Source organism: Camellia sinensis, chromosome 9 (genome assembly GCF_055761805.1).
Source record: "Camellia sinensis isolate YWXY chromosome 9, ASM5576180v1, whole genome shotgun sequence".
NCBI classification, from domain to species: domain Eukaryota; kingdom Viridiplantae; phylum Streptophyta; class Magnoliopsida; order Ericales; family Theaceae; genus Camellia; species Camellia sinensis.
The window spans coordinates 105,734,151-105,754,426 of NC_138969.1; the positions used below are offsets into that span (position 1 = coordinate 105,734,151).

Below are 20,276 nucleotides of genomic sequence, written 5' to 3' on the forward strand. Positions count from 1 at the left end.
ATATATATATATATATATATATGAATATATAGCAGATAGATAAATATTTAATAGAGAGAGGGAAAGATACTGAGAGAGAGTCGAGAGAGAGTTGTGGGAGATGTTGAGGATATGGGATGATGATGCATATGGATATACATATGTATATATTATATAAATAGATAGCTAGGTAGACATATATAGGGAGAGGATGAGAGACAAAGGTAAGGGAGGAGAGGGCGTGGGGTGTTAGCATTATTAGAATTATTTACCTTTTCTTTATTCAGTAATTAGTTGGAGTTTAGTTGTAGTATTCCTTTCTTACCTAAAAGGCTTCTTTTGTAAGCTTCCTATTTTTCTAATATAAAAGGCTGTGATAATCTAATCACTCCCTAAGTTTGATTTCTCCTAAAATAAACATGGTATCAGAGCCTTGAGGCTCCTATCTCACCACAGTACCTCCTTTAGCCACCCACCACCACTCCAACAGCCACCCATCCTCCTCCAAGCCTTCTCAAGCCTATGTATACCGTGAAACACAAGGCAGATGGTTCGATTGAGCATTATAAAGCTTGGCAAGGGGTTTTACTCAAACCTATGGAGTTTACTATGAAGAGACATTTGCTCCAGTTGCAAAAATGAATTCAGTTCAGATCTTCTTTCTCTTGCAGCTAATCTTGATTGGCCACTTCACCAGTTTGATGTGAAGAATACTTTCTTACATGGTGATCTAAAAGCGGAGGTGTACATGGACATTCCTCCAGGCTTTGAAGATCTTCAGATAGAGGGTAAGGTGTGTAGGCTTCGAAATCATTGTATGGTCTCAAATAGTCCCCTAGAACTTGGTTTTAGAGATTTACACATGCAATGCATAAATATGGCTTCAAACAGAGTCAAGTTGATCACACTTTATTTGTCAAACATTCCTCACATGGTAACATTACAGCTCTCATTGTATATGTGGATGATATAGTGCTTACAGGTGATGATGTTGAGGAAGTTCCTCAGTTGAAGAAATATTTGGCAAGTGAGTTTGAAATAAAAGACTTGGGGAACCTGAAGTATTTCCTGGGTATTGAGGTTGCCCGGTCTAAGGATGGGATATTCATTTGGCAAAGGAAATATATTCTTTACCTATTGAAGGAAATTGAGATGCTTGGAAGTAAAGCTTGTGATACACCACTAGAGCCAAATCAAAAACTTCGTAATGATAGTGGGGGAGCTATTGTTGACAGGCAGAGATATCAGAAACTTGTGGGAAAGCTCATTTATTTATCTCATTCTCATCCCGATATTGCTATTGCTGTTTCTGTCAGTATAGTTAGCCAGTTCATGCATGCTCCTCATGAGGCACAATTGGATGTTGTTATGCAAATCCTTAGGCACTTGAAATCTTCGCCTGGAAAGAGTCTGTACTTTTCCAAGCATGATCATCTTAGGGTGGGAGCTTATACAGATGTGTAAGAATAATTGATAGAGAGAGAAATTGATAGTATTATGATTGATGTATTGATTGATATGTATTGATGTGTATTACAATTCCTATATATAGAGAGGTTTTGGGAGTAGGTGAGGTAGGTGAGTGGTGGTAGTGGATGGTAGTGGAGGTGGTGGGTGGTAGTGGAGATGGTAGGTGGAGTTGGTGGTGTGGTAATTTACACAATTTACAATTTACATTAACAGCCCCCCTCAAACTCAAGGAGGATAGGTACTAGCCAACTTGAGTTTGGAGAGAGAGTAACAAAACAGAAAAATAAGCTGACAAATAAAAATGGGATAGGAGACACTGTATGGTCGTGTCGGACCGTTGTAGCAGACAGTTTACGAGGTCATGTCGGACAGTTGTAGCAGACACTGTGTGGTCGTGTCAGACCGATGTAGAAGACAGTTTATGGGGTCATGTCGGACCGTTGTAGCAGGACAGTTTATGGGGTCATGTCGGACCGTTGTAGAAGACAGTTTACGGGGTCATGTCGGACCGTTGTAGAAGACAGTTTACGGGGTCATGTCGGACCGTTGTAGAAGACAGTTTACGGGGTCGTGTCGGACCGGTGTAGAAGACAGTTTACGGGGTCATGTCGGACCGATGTAGCAGCTGACCGGAATCAATGTCGGGACAGTTTATGGGGTCATGTCGGACCGATGTAGAAGCTTGTGATGGTGCACCAAGGAGGCGACTTAGGGAGTGCGCCATGAGCGACTTATACATGATACTGTGTATAACCCCCCATCAAACTCAAATAGGTGTGAAGAGAGAAACCTATTTGAGGTTGAAACAAAGGGATTGAGAAAGCTGACCGGTGTAGAAGACACTGGATGAGTGTGTAGATAGGCTGCCCAAAAAATATACATGTAGATATATATCGAGCCCTCAAAAGTCGTGCCCTCAAAAGGTGTGCCCGCACCCTCAAAAGGCGTGTTATCAAAAGGCGTGCCCGAGGCATCAAAAGGCGTGCCATGAAAAGGCGTGCCAGTTTGTCGGGCGTCAAGAGGCGCGCGATGCGCGTGGCTGCCTCTGTGTCATGGTCTTTATAAACCGAAGCGGAGGAGGCAGAAACTGAGACAGAAAAACTGAGAGAAACCTCTGAAAAATTCTTCGTTTTGCTGAGAAAGAGAGGTCGTTTTGCTGAGAGAGATAGTCTGTAACACTCTGTTGCGAGAGATATTCTGTAACACTCTGTTGCCCAGAAAATGGCCTCGTCTTCCCGTGGGCTGCTCACTCTCTTTCCCGATCTCAACGAGTCCACAGGAGAGAGAACTGGTGCGGTGTCCCGTGAACCTCAACCAAACACCACTGGGTTTGCTCCGTTGAACTTTCCGATGCAGTCGGTGGAGCAAAAAATGGCAGTGCAAACGGATGTGGAGGCTAATCAGTATACTTTGAAGGCATGTGTGGAGTCCATGACGGCGGTCACAAACTTGTCGCACCGGCTGCAGAGTAGGACAAATGAGGTGCAGCAATTAAACTCCCAGCTGGCTCTGCTCCAACGCATGTATAAGGATGCGCGAGCAGAGATAAGCGTGCTAAGGGCAGAAAACAAGGAGCTGAAGCGGAAGGCCACCGTGATGTTCCGATTTGGAGGTCCGCCATATGCTGCAGTGGAGGAGCAGGGAGTAGTGATCGTGCCCAGTGGAGTGGGAAACACGGAGGCAACACCGGCAAGGACCGCTCAGGACGGAGGCAAGAAGAAAAGACCGGCGGCAGAGTAGAGAAAAATCCCGCCTGTGGATGTGGTTGTTTGGTTTGTTGGTTTTTTTTTTTTTTTTTTTTTTTGTTTTGTTTTGTTTTTTTTTTTTTGTTTGTGTTTTTTTTTTTTTTTTTTTTGTGTAAAAGTGTGAGTGGGGTGAATCCCTGATATGAATAAAACAAGTGTGTTTGGCAAACTCGAATGGTAGGTGTGGTAATGCAGAAAAATCAACTGGAATGAATTTTTTTTTTTTTTTTTTTTTTTGAAACTGGAAAATGGAGTGATGCCGGTACGTGATTATGGAAAGCGAATGTGCTGGTGCAGTTGTGTAATGCTCAAAAAGAAGGTATAAAAATAAATAAAATAAGCACCCCTAAGAGACACGCCTAGGTGGGTGGTGAATAAAAAAAAAAAAAAACATAAAAATAAATAAAAAAAAAAACAAGAGGAAAAGGTGGAAATATTAAAAAAAGTGTGTTGGGATGTGGGTAGTGGAAACATGGGTGTGAAAGGGGTCACCAACTGAGCTTTATAATCATGAAATTGGATACCTTTCTGTGTGCGTGGGGTAGTAGCAAATTGAATCAGATGAGAGATCTGAAAAGCAAGTAAGTGGACATGGTTGGAGAATTCGAACCCAGATTCAAGCGGGTCAGATACCGGCGATGTTGCCGGCGAGCACCCCCATGTAGGTCGTCAATGGGATTCGCGTCGAGCAAGGCCTAGACAGGCCTGGAAGTGAGGCTACAAGACAGGTCGTCCTTGGAGTTGGATCGGCTGTGAAGCAAGTGAGTGAAGGGGAAGGGAGAGGATCGGGTGCGGAGGAGTGGACCGGCGGTCAGGTGGAGGACTTGATGGAGGGAGATGAGAGAGTTGAGTCCGGTGATCATGGAGTCGATCTTTGATGGGTCAGTGTCGGGTTTAACCTTGAATAGGACGATGTGTTCGATGATTTGCGTTGACATTTTGATGGGAGAGATGGGCGGTGGTGATGAAGAAGAGTGTAGTTGTTTGAAGCGGCGTTGAACGAGCAGATGTCTGTTACCACCGAGAGTGAGAGGAGAGCGAGAGAGCCGAGGAAGAGATAAGAAGTGGGTGAATTGCAGCCCCCCAAGTCTCCTGATGTTTTCCTCTTGAAGTTCTGTTGCCGCGATCGAAGAAGACCTCACTACCTCCACCGTCGAAGCTCTCTGCCAGTCCACCACCTTCCTCTCTCCACCTCTGTCACCATTACTGTAGTCTGCATCAGAGGCAGTCCAACTCTATACGCCGTTGCAGATTGGCTCGAGTTGACTAGGTGCATGGGACGCGTTCTGGGTGTCTAGCCGGAGTTGATGACCGGTTTCCATGGTGGTCTTGAGGTTTGGGTCACATGGCAGACCGAAGATGACAGTGTGCTAATAGCCACCTGTTGAAGCTGATCAAGTGTAGTGTGATGGAAACGCGGGTCTGACCCACGGAATATGGGTAAAGAGTGCTTGTGTGTTGTGGGGTTGTTCTCCCTCCCCTGCACACCGAGAGAAAAAGAGAGAGGAGGAGTTGTATTAGTTGGAAGATGAGAGGGCCGGCGGGCGGCCAAGGCGAGGCTGCCGCCCGCCGGGGAAGCGAAAAATACGAGGTTCTTAACAACGCTCTGATACCATGTAAGAATAATTGATAGAGAGAGAAATTGATAGTATTATGATTGATGTATTGATTGATATGTATTGATGTGTATTACAATTCCTATATATAGAGAGGTTTTGGGAGTAGGTGAGGTAGGTGAGTGGTGGTAGTGGATGGTAGTGGAGGTGGTGGGTGGTAGTGGAGATGGTAGGTGGAGTTGGTGGTGTGGTAATTTACACAATTTACAATTTACATTAACAAGATGCTTGTTGGGCAAGATCAGTAATTGATAGAAGATCCACATCGGGATATTGTACCTTTGTTGGGGGCAATTTTGTTAACCTGTTGGAGCAAGAAACATAATGTGGTAGCAAGATCTAGTGTAGAGGTAGAGTTTAGACTTATGGCACAAGGTGTGTGTACTCTTGTGGATTAAGTTGCTATTGAGTGGTTTGGGAATTGATCATACGGACTCCAGGCGACTATATTGTGATAACAAGGCTGCTATCAACATAGCTCATAATCCCGTTCAACATGACCGGACGAAACGTGTTGAGATTGATCGTCACTTCATTAAGGAGAAACTCACTAGTGGCACCATATGTACTCCTTTCGGAAAGTCTGGCAAAAAATTGACAGATATTCTCACTGAGGGAGTTGGGAGTAAATCATTTCGTGATATTCTTGGCAAGTTGGGAATGAGAGATATTTTTGTACCAGCTTGAGGGGGAGTGTTAGCATTATTAGAATTATTTACCTTTCCTTTATTTTGTAATTAGCTGGAGTTTAGTTTTAGTATTTCCTTTCTTGCCGAAAAGGCTTCTTTTGTAAGCTTCCTATTTTTCTAATATAAAAGAGTGATAACCTAATCAGTCCCTAAGTTTGATTTCTCGTAAAATAAACTGTAGAGGATTTAATGTATAAAGAGAAATAGAGAATTGTATTATTGATTGATATATATTGATTTCTATTACAATGATTCATGATTCCTATATATAGAAGAGGGTGAGTGTGTAGTAGGTAAGGAGTAGGTGAAGTGGAGGTGGTAGTGGTGTAGTGGGTTAGGTTTAGTGGAGTAGGTGAGGTGGTAGTGGTGTAGTGGGTTAGGTTTAGTGGAGTAGGTTTAAGTGGGTGAAGTAGGTGGAGAGTAGGTGGATTTTAACAGCCCCCCGCAAACTCAAGGGGGATAGGAACTAACCAACTTGAGTTTGGAGAGAGTAACAAAACAAGAAAATACATAAAAATAAAAGAGGATATGTGACACTGTATGGTCGTGTCAGACCATTGGTGAAGACACTGGATGGTGGTGTCATAACGTTGTAGAGGACACTGTATGGGGGTGTCATAACGTTGTAGAGGACACTGTATGGTGGTGTCATAACGGTGTAGAGGACACTGGATGGCGGTGTCAGACCGATGTAGAAGACAGTTTATGGGGTCATGTCGGACCGTTGTAGCAGACACTGTGTGGTCGTGTCAGACCGATGTAGAAGACAGTTTATGGGGTCATGTCGGACCGATGTAGAAGACAGTTTACGGGGTCATGTCGGACCGTTGTAACAGACACTGTTGTGACAGTTGTTGTGACAGTTTACGGAGTCTTGTTGGACCCTTGTAGAAACTAACCGGAATCAATGTCGGGACAGTTTACAGAGTCTTGTCGGACCCATGAAGGAGCTAACCGGAATCAATGTCGGGACAGTTTACAGAGTCTTGTTGGACCCTTAAAAAGTCGCACCCTCAAAAGGTGTGCCCAATCTTTCAAAAGGCGTGCCATCAAAAGGCGTGCCCAATCCATAAAAAGGCGTGCCATCAAAAGGCGTGCCCATGTTTTCAAAAGGCGTGCCATCAAAAGGCGTGCCCAATCCATAAAAAGGCGTGCCATCAAAAGGTGCGCCAGACACGCGGCGATGCACGTGATCGACAGAACGCGTGTCGGCCTCTTTGTCATGGTCTTTATAAACCGAAGCGGAGGCTGAGGCTTGGAAGCAGAGACAAAAACCTGCTAGAAAAACTCTTCGTTTTCTGAGAGAGATTTCTGAGAGAGATACTCTGTAACACTGTTTTCTGAGAGAGATTTCTGAGAGAGATACTCTGTAACACTCTGTTTTCTGAGAGAGATTTCTGAGAGAGACACTCTGTAACACTCTGTTGTCCAGAAAATGGCTTCGTCTTCCCGTGGTCTGCTCACTCTCTTTCCAGACCTTAACGAGTCAACAAGAGAGATAACTGGTGCGGGGGCCAGTGAACCTTAACCAAGCGCCCCAGGGTTTGCTCCGTTGAACTTTCCTATGCGGTCTGTGGAGCAAAAAATGGCAGTGCAAACTGACATTGAAGCCAATCAGTATACTTTGAAGTCCTGTGTGGAGACGATGACGGCAGTCACAAACTTGTCGCACCGGCTACAGAGTAGGACAAATGAGGTGCAGCATTTAAACGGCCAATTGGCTCTGCTCCAGCGCATGTATAAGGATGCGCGAGCAGAGATAAGTGTGCTGAAGGCGGAAAACAAGGAGCTGAAGCGGAAGGCTACCGTGATGTTCCGATTTGGAGGTCCACCATATGCTGTAGTGGAGGAGCAGGGTGGAGTGAACGTGCTCGGTGGAGTGGGTAGTATGGAGGCAGCGCCGGTAAGGGACACCCAAGAGAAAAGCAAGAAGAAGAGACCTGCAGCAGAGTAGAGAAGAAAAATCCCACTGTGGGTGCGGGTGTGTTGTGGTGGTTTGTTTGTTTGTTGGTTTTTTTTTTTTTTTTTTTTTTTTGTGTAAAATTGTGATCGGGGTTGATCCCTGAGATGAATAAAATATGATTTGGTGTGCAAAGCTATATGGTATGAAGGGAATTGGAAAAAGATTAAAAAGAATGTGAAAGAAAAATAAAGAAAAAATAATAAAAATATATTTGAAATCAAAAAATGAAAGATGGAGGAAATAAGGAAAGTGGTTTGGAAAAAATAAATAAAAATAAAAATAATGGAGTTGGAAATCAAACGGAGGAGAGATGAAGATTTTTTTTTTTTTTTTTTTTTAATATAATATAATAAAAAGAGATATATATATATATATAATAAAGAAAGTGGGGAACAAGAGTGTAAAGAAAAGAAAAAGTATAGGTTGCATCGTGGGTCACATGGGTGAGTAAAAGAAAACAATAAAGAAATGAGTGGGTGCCCCCCATGTGCAAGGATAGTGCTGGCACTTCAATAGGTACAGCCTGCTGAGCATCAGCTTTGACAGGAGCTGCCTTTGGACCTTTTCTCTAATAAATGCGTCAAACTGTTGCTGTTGGTGTTATCAAGAATGTGGAGAAGAGGAGGCTTGTCTGATGGCCTCTTGGGCTGTGTAATCATATCGAGGTTGGTGGACCTCTCAATCATGTTGTCACCCTCAAAACCAGAGATGGGGACAAAAGGAATTTTGTCAGGGTTGTAACCAACCTTCTTCAGATAGGAAGAGACTTCCTGCACAATTTCATCATACCTTGCTTTTGAGTACTTAGGAGTGGTAGCATCCATCTTGTTACAGCAGCAAATCATCTGCCTCACTCTAAGAGTAAAAGGAAGGAGAGCATGTTCACGGAAGAACTTGGGCTCCTTCTCTATCTCCTTGCCAGATCGACGATCAATCTCAGCAAACTTGACAGCAATGTGGGAGGTGTGGCAGTCAAGAACTGGAGCATACCCATTACCAATCTGACCCGGGTGATTCATAATAATAACCTGGGAGGTGAAATTTGCAGCTTCCTTGGCTGGATCATCCTTTGAGTTGGATGCAACAAAACCACGCTTGAGATCCTTCACTGCAACATTGTATATGAAGACGATCGAGACGGTGGTGTATGGGAGGACAACAGTGAGAGGAGAGGCAGTGGTGGTGGACTCGAAGAAATTTCAAGGTATGTGTAGAAAATTCTAGCAGATTAGGTTGAGGTCCGGCGGGCGGCCAAGGCGAGGTTGCCGCCCGCCGGTGAAGCGAAAAATAGTAAGTGTTTAACCTTGCTCTGATACCATGAAGGATTTAATGTATAAAGAGAAATAGAGAATTGTATTATTGATTGATATATATTGATTTCTATTACAATGATTCATGATTCCTATATATAGAAGAGGGTGAGTGTGTAGTAGGTAAGGAGTAGGTGAAGTGGAGGTGGTAGTGGTGTAGTGGGTTAGGTTTAGTGGAGTAGGTGAGGTGGTAGTGGTGTAGTGGGTTAGGTTTAGTGGAGTAGGTTTAAGTGGGTGAAGTAGGTGGAGAGTAGGTGGATTTTAACATAAACATAGGGCTCTGTAAGCGAGGAACGTGGGGAAGGGGAAACTTGGGGAGAAAGATGGGATTTTTGGTATAGAAAATGCAATGTCTCAGTGTAATTCGATCTGGAAAAATTGAGAAAAAATATAATAAAAATATCAAAATGTTCATAAAATAATATTGGATAATAATATAAAATTAAAATATTTTTTTTAATAAATTTTTAGTATGAAAATTATACAGACTATTAAATTCAAAATAATGTTGATAATTATACACAAATTTTGAAAAATATATTATTTTTATTATATAAAAATACGGGGTTTCGCAAGGATGATTTTACAGACGTCTAGTGTTATGGTCCATGTGGGATTATGGTTTGGCAACTTCACCTGCCAATGGCAGCTGATGTTACCATCTCACAATCTTCTTATCGACACTATTTGGTTTGCATCTTCACCATCCTACATAGTTGCGAAGCTGAAAGGCAACCCTTAGGTGATGAGAGTTTGCTGATACTTTTTATTGTGTACTGTTGCTTTCTTTGTTACAATGGCTGTATGTGGACTGATTTAATCAGCTTTGTCATTTCTGCATCTTTCATGCTGACCTTCTTTAAGGTAGGTATTGGAGTGGAGTCTGTGCATACAAAAAAGGATTCCTCATATTTTAAGTGTTGTGATATATTTATTTCCTGGTGAAGTTTCCATGGTTTAATTTCGTATTTTCTTAAAAGGTTACTTAAAGGTTATTACTTCTTGTGATTATAGGTGGGCGGTTTAGGGGATGTCGTGACTGGTCTCGGTAAAGCATTACAGAAGAGAGGACATCTTGTTGAAATTGTTCTTCCTAAGTATGATTGCATGCAATATGAATGTATTCGTGACTTAAGGGTATGTCCATTGTTTGAAAACATGATCATCATATTTTTAAGGAACTGATATTCATGGAACTTTGTAATTACCCAATTGCTTAACATGTTTAGGCCCTGGATGTGGTAGTAGAGTCATACTTTGATGGTCGCCTTTTCAAAAATAAGGTCTGGGTTGGCACTGTTGAAGGTAAGACAATATTTCACTTGTATACACACACACACACACATGCATGTTTGTGCACATTTCAGTTTTTGATTTTATTATAAATTGATTTTTGCAGGCCTTCCTGTCTATTTTATTGAGCCTCATCATCCTGGTAATTTTTTTTGGAGGGGAGAGGTTTATGGGGAGCATGATGACTTTAAACGTTTCTCATTCTTTAGCAGGGCAGCCCTTGAGTTGCTTTTTCAAGCTGGCAAGAAACCAGACATAATTCATTGCCATGATTGGCAGACAGCTTTTGTTGTATGGATGATTACATATTATTCTACTCTTTTCTTTCTTTAATGCATGACACTCATTTTTTTGCAATTCAACTAAAATATTTTACGGTCTTTTTAGGCACCCCTTTATTGGGATCTATATGCACCAAAAGGATTAAATTCAGCTAGAATATGCTTTACGTGTCACAATTTTGAATACCAAGGGAGTGCTCCTGCTTCAGAATTGGCATCCTGTGGTCTTGATGTTCACCAGCTAAATAGACCAGATAGGATGCAAGACAACTCGGCACATGACAGGGTCAATCCTGTTAAGGTAGATAGATTATTCCTCCTTGATAACCAATTAACTGGTGGTTTTTCTCTACCTCTTCTTTTTTACACGTTCCTGTTGTCTTTTAGGGTGCAATTGTGTTCTCTAACATTGTGACAACAGTTTCACCAACCTATGCACAAGAGGTGCGGACTGCTGAGGTATGGAAATGTCCTGTAGTTGCACTTTACTATGTTTTATTGGGTTAATTACAATTGGCACCCCTGCACTTTCATCAAAATCTTACTCTGGTCCCTTTACTTTCAATTGTAATAGTCAATTCCTTATACTTATAGTTAAGTTGCAATGTCACCCTTTCGTCCATTTGACATTAATTAGGTCTATAGAACTGTCATTTGAGCCATATGTAGCATTTTTCTCGCCTCATTGGCACCCGTACACTTCCTCAACATCTGACTTTAGTCCTAGCACTTTCACCAAAATCTCACTTTGGTCCCTCCACTTTTTGATTTCCGCCATCCTTGTAGCGGTAGATGGACGAAAGGGTGATATTGCAATTTTGATTTAAAGTGTAAGAGGTTGACTGTCACAATGGAAAATGAAGGGGTACAAAGTGTAATTAAGCCTGTTCTGTTTTAAATTTATATAAGAATTCCTTTGTAGTTGCTTCTGTTTTCAGTCTTTAGCACTAGTAAGTAAGTGCTTTTTGATCGTCAACATCACCTCCAAGCGATTGATGAATGTAAATAATCCTTATAAATGTTTGCAAAGAAAATATTGAAGACAAAAGCAAAGAAAAATGCAAAAGAGTTACTTGAGGACAAGGAGTCCACCAAAAGAAGACCAAACAAAAAATTACCAGTCACATACAACTCTTCATCTCTAGAAATAGAAAACGAAGGAACCTTCTTAAATGGAGATGACATTGAAGCCCAAAAAGAAACATCAAGTGTAATATGCGGTGGCCTAACTATGATTGGAAGACCCTGACCTTATGGGAATTTAGTATCTTAATATGTCATTGTATGCTTGCAACAGTGGTGTATATTACTTGGAAAGAGAGGAATGCTCGCCTCCACCAGAATGACTACTGGGATAATAGAACTATACTCACAAAAGTGGTAGGTAATGTAAGGGGAAGGTTGTTTTCTATAGAAGGTATTAAGGGTAGTCAAATAGATGGCTTCAACACCAATGGACAGGCTTCTTCATTGGGATATGAAACGATATGGGTATGGTGATACAACAAAATCTAAAAAAATAGGATGCACATTTGCTGCCAGGATACATTGAAAGAAAATTATAATTTTTAGTTTTTTGTTGGTGCATATATTATATTATACATGAGCTCAAAGAATAGTGAGAAATCATTCTTTAGGAATAACATATTAATTGAAGAGACAATAGTCAGTTTACTCTTATTCTTCTTCTTCCCCTTTATTATTTTTATTATGACTACAGTGCATACGTTAATTTGATAAAATCTGAGAAAGTAGAGTCCTACTTAATCTCACTATAGTCTTCTTCGGTAAGAATAAGAAAATTTTGAATGTCTTTTCCTATACTTATTCTAATAGTTATACTTTAATAATATGCAAAAAATATTAGAATTTCAATTTCATAAGAGTATCCGATACTTCTTAAAATTAACATAAAGTATCAGATATGTTTAGGAAGTATCGGATATGTATCCGTGAGTATCCGAGGAGTATTAATATCCGATATGGAGACGACTCCCTTTTAGAAGTATTTGTGCTTTATAGCTCCCAAACATTCAGTATCCCCCACCGGCAATCAATTAGGGTTCACACATGTATTTAGAAAATAAGACTAAAGACTAAAATGACACAGCTACACTTAGACACTAACACTTAACACTTTCTCTCAAGTTGGTACAAATATATCTCTTATACCCCACTTGCAACAAATTGGATGAAAGACCTTACTACTAAGACCTTTAATAAACAAATCAGCCAATTGATCTTCCGACTTCACAAAAAGCATACATATCAAAATCAAACCTTTATTCAATTTCACCTTAATAAAGTGTCGGTCAATCTCAATGTGCTCAGTCCTGTCACGTTGAACAGGATTATAAGCAATACTGATGGCAGCTTTATTGTCACAACACAGAGTCATAGAATCATCACAAACAATTTCTATATAACCCAACAAGGACTGAAGCCACATGAGTTCACAAGTACCATAAGCCATAGCTCGGTATGCTCCCTCTACACTAGACCAGGACACCACTGTTGCTTCTTGCTACGCCAAGTGACTAAATTTCCCCTACAAAAGAGCAAAACAACTATTTGCCACTGTTTGCTTCAAGCTCATCACCAAAACCACTCTCAAGGTCCCCCTCACCACAAATAACAGACCGCTGACTAAGAATGAAAAAAGATAACTCATGCTGATATGACATCATCTCATCCATAACACTACTCTTCCCCCAAGGATACGGCGGAGAAGATATAAAAAAGAACTTAGATTCACAGAAGATGACATCCATAATAACATATACTTTGTGAGTGCGAGGATCATAGCATTTGTAATCCTTCTGAGTAGCAGAATAGCCAACAAAGGCACAATGCACAACTTTAGGATCAAGCTTCGCACGAGTACAAAGTTGCAAATGAACAAAACAAACACACCCAAAAATCCGAGGAGAAAGAGAAGACGTGGGATAAGTCACAGGAAGAAGTGCAAGAGGAATTTGGAATTGGAAGACACTAGAGGGCATATGGTTGATGAGATAAGCAGCAGTACGAACAGTATCACCCCAAAAAGACTTGGGGACATTCATGGTAAACAAGAGAGAACGAGCAACTTCAAGGAAATTACCATTCTTGTGCTCCACAATTCCATTCTACTGAGGAGTGCCAACACAACTAGTTTGGTAAAGAATGCCATGCTCTTCAAGATATGCTTGAAAATCACCATCAACATACTCAGTTCCATTATCATTGCGCAAAATTTTAATAGTAGCATTAAAGAGATTGCTTGCCATTTTATGAAAAAGGCAAAAGAAAGAAAAAACCTCACTTTTAGTTCGAAGTAGATAAACCCAGGTCATATGGAAATAACAATCAATAAAAGTGACGCACTAACAATATCCAGAAGTAGACACCACAGGGGAAGGTCCCCATACATCAGTATGAACAAGCATAAAAGGAAAAGTACTTTTATTAATTGAAGGATAAAAAGTACGTTTATGCTTAGCAAGTTCACAAGCATCACAAACAAAATTATTCCTAGAACAATCTTGAACTAATGAAGGAAAAAGCCTTTCTAAAATACTAAAGGATGGATGACCCAAATGACGATGCCACGGATTAAGGAGATGGAGAGAAAAGCCAGTAGTGCACTGAAGAGCCAGAGTGGAGGACAACAATAATGTGGGAGAAATAGTATCCACAGAGTACAGGCCACCATGCGCTCTACCACTGTTAATTGTTTCACCGTAGCCAGTTCCTGAAAGACACAATGAGTAGAAAAGAATGTCACTGAGCAGTTTAAAGAGGTAGTACAACTACTCATAGTAAGTTGGTAGAAAAATTAGGAACATGAAGCACACTTTACACCCACTCTCTCTCCTCACTTTGCATCCACCGCCCAAACTTTTTTTTTATTCTAAAGCTTAATTGGTGCACTCCTTGTTCCCCACTTTCTTTATTTTATATATATATATATATATATCTCTTTTTATTATATATTAAAAAATAAAATAAAATAAAAAAAAAAAAAAAACATCATCTCTCCTCCGTTTGATTTCAAACTCCATTATTTTTATTTATTTTCTCCAAACCACTTTCCTTATTTCCCCCATCTTTCATTTTTGATTTCAAATATATTTTTATTATTTCTTTCTTTATTTTTCTTTCACCTTATTTTTAATCTTTTTCCAATTCCATTCATACCATCTAGCTTTGCACACCAAACCATATTTTATTCATCTCAGGGATCAACCCCGATCACAATTTTACACAAAAAAAAAAAAAACAAAACAAAAAAAAAAAAAAAAACAAAATACAAACAAACAACCACATTCACAGGTGAGATTTTTTCTTCTCTACTCTGCCGCCGGTCTTTTCTTCTTGCCTCCATCCTGGGCGGCCCTTGCCGGTGTTGCCTCCGTATTTCCCACTCCACTGGGCATGATCACTACTCCCTGCTCCTCCACTGCAGCATATGGCGGCCCTCCAAATCGGAACATCACGGTGGCCTTCCGTTTCAGCTCCTTGTTTTCCGCCTTTAGCACACTTATCTCTGCTCGCGCATCCTTATACATGCGTTGGAGCAGAGCCAGCTGGGAGTTTAACTGTTGCACCTCATTTGTCCTGCTCTGCAGCCGGTGCGACAAGTTTGTGACCGCAGTCATGGTTTCCACACATGACTTCAGAGTATACTGATTGGCCTCAATATCAGTTTGCACCGCCATTTTTTGCTCCACCGACCGCATCGGAAAGTTCAACGGAGCAAAACCAGAGGTGTTTGGTTTCACTGGCCACCGCACCAGTTATTTCTCTTGTGGACTCGTTCAGTTCTGGAAAGAGCGTGAGCAGCCCACGGGACGAGGAGGCCATGTTCTGGGTAGCTGGACGGGAAGAAGAGGCCATGTTGCTGAGTGTTTCAGAGACGGGTTGGTTACAGAGTATTACAGAGTTTCTCTCTCAGCAAAGGAAGAGTTTTTTCAGAGGATTTTCAGAAGTTTTTTGTCTGCCTCAGCCTCAGCATCAACCTTGGTTAAATAGCCAAGGCAGACACGCGCATCATGCGCCGTTCGGCGCTCGACGACAACATGGGCGCGCCTTTTGATGGCACGTTTTTTGATGGCACGCCTTTTGATGGCACGCCTTTTTATGGATTGGGCACGCCTTTTGATGGCACGCCTTTTGAAAAATTGGGCGCACCTTTTGAGGGTGCGACTTTTTAAGGGGTCCGACAAGACTCTGTAAACTGTCCCGACATTGATTCCGGTTAGTTTCTACAAGGGTCCAACAAGACTCCGTAAACTGTCACAACAACTGTTACAACATTGTCTGCTACAACGGTCCGACATGACCCCATAAACTGTCTTCTACATCGGTCTGACACCGCCATCCAGTGTCTTCACCAATGGTCTGACACGACCATACAGTGTCTCTTATCCTCTTTTATTTTTATGTATTTTCTTGTTTTGTTACTCTCTCCAAACTCAAGTTGGTTAGTTTCTATCCTCCTTGAGTTTGCGGGGGGCTGTTAAAATTTACCATCACCTACCACCACCTACTCCTCACATACTACACTCACCCTCTCCTATATAATGAGCCACTCACCATTTGTAATATACACAACAACATATATCAATCAATAATACAATTCTCTCTATTTCTCTATACATAATTAATTCTCTCTATTTCTCTTTATACATTAAATTTCTACATTAAGGCTAGCAAGGAAGTCATACACATGCTCTTTCTCCACAGTCTGCTGAAATAAAGTTGCATCCTTGGAATACACAGCCTAGAAACTTTGATAATAATCCAGTTCTTACTACAAGCTACTTAACTTAGCGTAGTACACTGCAAGTGATCTGTCCTTTTGATCCAAACCCCAAAGCTTCTTTCTCAACTCATACGCCTATGCATCATTACCCTGTTGAGAGTACATCTGGGAGGCAGTGGTCCATATTTTATGAGCAGTATCTAGGAGAAGAAAAGACCGACTAATAGTGGGCTGCATAGAGTTAATGAGCCAAGTCATAACCAAAGCGTTCTCAAAAACCCAAAGCGTTCTCAAAAACCCATTGATAGAGGGCTGTATTTTTTGAAAATTCCCTTGTTAGCGTGTCTATGTCGTATTCATGTCGTGTCACGTGTCCGTGTTTGTGCTTTTTAGCCTTTCCACCTAGCTTATGATAATCACTCACCGCTGCCTCCCTATCAATGATGACACAGGTCTCCAACTTCTCCTCCTCGGACCACCTGTGACTTCAAAAGGCATATTCTGTGGTGTAGGTGTCACGACCCCAAACCGCCCCTAGTAGTTTGGTGCCGTGATGGCCAGTAATCCGTAATTACCGAAGGCCAACTTTCAAAATTCACACATAATCAGAGTATAGATATAGGGGGCTCACAAGTGCGGAAGCAATAATCTAAAATACAAGTGGTCCATAAGAGCAGTGCATAAGTCAAATGGAATGGCATACATCTTTACAGAGCTTTACAACTTGAACACAATTAAAGCCAAGTACAAAAATACATATTACATCTTACAAAGGGCTTTCACAAGCCGACATAAACAAAATACATGAAATGCAAGTTAAGAAATATAATCTTCGGATTGCCGACATAAACATTGCCGACATAACATGCATCCAAAACATCTTGCAAAACACACATCTCGGCGTAGCCGACTTCTTGCTTGTTACCTACATATATACATAGGGAGGGTGAGCTTGGATACTCAGTGAATGGTACAAGTAATAAAGGGGTTACATGAATGATTCCCGAGGTCTTTCAAAACAATACATAATATATCTTGTCAAAACCATACCTATCATAGCTTGTACAAAACATGAGATAAATCTTTGTTCATCAAACTTAATCTTGCAAAACTTACATACTTAACATGCGTCAAAACTTATAACATAACCTCGGCATAACCTTGGTCCTTCAAAACTTGTTTGCTTAACATGTGTGCTACTAATGCTTAAAGTCCCCTAGCACATACGGACTTGTGCCACTAATGCTTAAAGTCCCCTGGCACGTACGGACTTCACATGTGTGCTACTAATGCTTAAAGTCCCCTAGCACGTACGGACTTGTGCCACTAATGCTTAAAGTCCCCTGGCACGTACGGACTTCACATGTGTGCTACTAATGCTTAAAGTCCCCTAGCACATACGGACTTTCAAAGATTGACATTAAAACAAAGCTTATACTTGATAACTTGTCATTCAAAACAAAGCTTATACTTAATATATATAATAGGGATATCATTCATGCTTCACAAATACTTTTATCAAACCAAAGCAAAGCTTTATCAAAACCTTAAGAACATATCTTTATTAGAAATACCACTCACCTAGTTCTTGGGACGTCGGGATCAAGGCAAAGGTCCAAGTCCTACAAACACATGTCAAAGTCTATTGAATGCACTCTTAAAAACAAGCTTCACATGAATGCAAATGATCTAGGGAAAACATGCTGAAAACACCTAGGGAAAACATGCTGAAAACATCTAGGGAAAACATGCTGAAAACATCTAGGGAAAACATGCTGGGTACCAACCAGGTCCTGGAATGGATGCACAGAGATGATCTAGGCTAAAACGACCTAGCTGGGTGAACTCAGGAGGTCTTGGCCGAGGTCCCACACCTCTTGGCCGAGGTGTGGTTACCTAGGCTTCAGTATGCAGCTGTCTGCCGAGGTGTTACAAGGTGCCGGCATGGGTGTACCATGGTTGGCCTAGGTGTGCAGTGGTTAGCCTAGGTGTGCATGCAAGATAAACTAACGTGCAAGTGATCATGCAAGGTAGACCAAGGTGTGTGATCTAGGCAAGAGTGGTCTCGGTGATCACACCTAGGGAAATGAAGCCTGGAAATCTGGGTTTCCTCCTTGAAGAACATGAAGAACATGAGCATGAAGAACATGAAGAACATGAATGCTAAAATCATAACTTGTTATTACGAGATCTGGGATTTCATGACATGAGTTCGAAAACATGGACCTGGGTACCCATACTTGAAAATCATGTGGAAACAAACACAAAAACATGGATCTTGGCATGAGCTTTCGGATCAAAACATGACTTTTCTTGAAGAACACATGAAAACCATTTTCTCTTTCTAAAACCGAACTTCAAAGTAATGCATGGCTTACAAATCATATTCAATCATGCAATGCAATAACATGAACATAAAGAACAACATGAGCAGATCAAGAATCTAACCTTAGAACACGAATCTAACGGTTCGATCTCTAGGGATCAAGCTTGCAAATCTACTCTTCCTCAAGAACTCCTCTCCCCCTTCTAGAGCTTCTCTCTCTACTCTTCAAAACAAGATACAACAAATGAGGGGTTTCTCTCTCTGCCGGCTGACTTAACTCTCAGCTCGGACACGTGGCAACGGTTGGTTGGTTCTCTTCAAAAAGGTGATAGATTGACAAGACAAGGCCCTGACAAGGCGTACTCAACAAGCTAGATGGCAAGGGAACTCCGGCAAGTAATGATCTCGGCTTAGGACAAAGCTTCGGCAAGTAAGGTTCCAATGACCTCGGCTAGGAAGGATAACACTTGACCTAGCTGTGCCACACCTCGGCCTAGATGTGCCACACCTCGGTCTAGGTCATTCCAGTCCCAGAACAAGATCACTAGGTGCAAGGATTAAGGATCTCGGATGCCTAGGTGATAACACCTCGGCCAATATGCCTAGGTGATGGTGGAGGTCACAAAAGCGGTTCCAAGATGGTCCAAGGTGTAAGAGGTTCAAAGGTGTGACCTAGGCTTAAGATGACCTCGGCTTGGCATGACCTAGGCTTGGCATGACCTAGGCTTAACATGACCTAGGCTTAACATGACCTAGGCTTGGCATGACCTAGGCTTCACATGACCTAGGCTTAACATGACCTAGGCTTGGCATGACCTAGGCTTCACATGACCTAGGCTTAACATAGCAAGGAAGGAACAAAACATGCATACAACACTTAGGCAAATCTCATAAGCACAAAACAAGACAGGCACCTTTACTTAGGCAAAACAAGTCAAAGTCTGCAAATGCAAGCTTAACAAGACAAAATCACGCAATGTACATGAACATGACTAAGACATGAATGTGGGTTATTACAAGTGCGCCCTGGCGTACTGCTCCTTAAGGCGAATCCCACATCGATTAGGTTGGAGGGGAGGTAGTGCCTTATAAGCCTACGAACCTCCCTCCCTAGAGTGAGGCCTTTTCCAGGGGAAAACAAACCCGTGAGGAGCCGTGGTGATGCTTCGGCAATAACCCGGCCTAAAGCGGACAATATCACTCTGGCTGGGGACGTTACAGTGGTATCAGAGCCAGTATCGATGGTGGGGCAAACCTCGGCGTTCCTCAGCGAGGACGCTGAGTCCATAAGGGGGAGAGTGCGCCCTGGCGTACTGCTCCTTAAGGCGAATCCCACATCGATTAGGTTGGAGGGGAGGTAGTGCCTTATAAGCCTACGAACCTCCCTCCCTAGAGTGAGGCCTTTTCCAGGGGAAAACAAACCCGTGAGGAGCCGTGGTGATGCTTCGGCAATAACCCGGCCTAAAGCGGACAATATCACTCTGGCTGGGGACGTTACAGTAGGGTTTGAGGGTGAACTTAGATTGGTTAATATTGTTTACTTGTCTTGTGTATTAAATAAAAAACTGTGCATGTTGAACGTTTTATGTGTCATGTCCAAGCACCAATTTTTTATCCTTGTTAGTGGAGCTCCCAGTTTGATAATTGGAAGACAGTCAAATCCAACACCTAGACATGCGCCTAATGCCCTTTCCTGAGTTTTAGATTTTAGATTTTTTGACATAATACATGCAAGTTCAAATTTGCTAAGATTAGTGGAGATTATTTCTTCTCATATGCCCCAAATTTGCCAAGATTTGTCAGATAATACCCTTTAAATTCATAAGTATTTGAAGCTTTACCTTCCAAACTGGACATT

The 20,276-nt window shown here is 41.6% G+C and overlaps 1 protein-coding gene across 10 annotated transcripts in view; it reads left to right on the plus strand.

Moving 5' to 3' along the window:
• The window catches only part of SS4 (starch synthase 4), an 84,901-nt gene that overhangs the window by 32,079 nt on the left and 32,546 nt on the right, over positions 1 to 20,276 (plus strand). For all 10 annotated transcript variants that reach the window (XR_014340159.1, XR_014340154.1, XR_014340156.1 and 7 more), the window contains exons 6-10: positions 9,787 to 9,909; positions 10,002 to 10,077; positions 10,172 to 10,356; positions 10,453 to 10,647; positions 10,734 to 10,805. Coding sequence is in view for 3 of the 10 variants with exons in the window: in XM_028241643.2 (XP_028097444.2) it covers positions 9,787 to 9,909; positions 10,002 to 10,077; positions 10,172 to 10,356; positions 10,453 to 10,647; positions 10,734 to 10,805 (651 nt within the window). In the remaining 7 variants the exon portion in view is untranslated. The remainder of the gene's footprint in view (positions 1 to 9,786; positions 9,910 to 10,001; positions 10,078 to 10,171; positions 10,357 to 10,452; positions 10,648 to 10,733; positions 10,806 to 20,276) is intronic.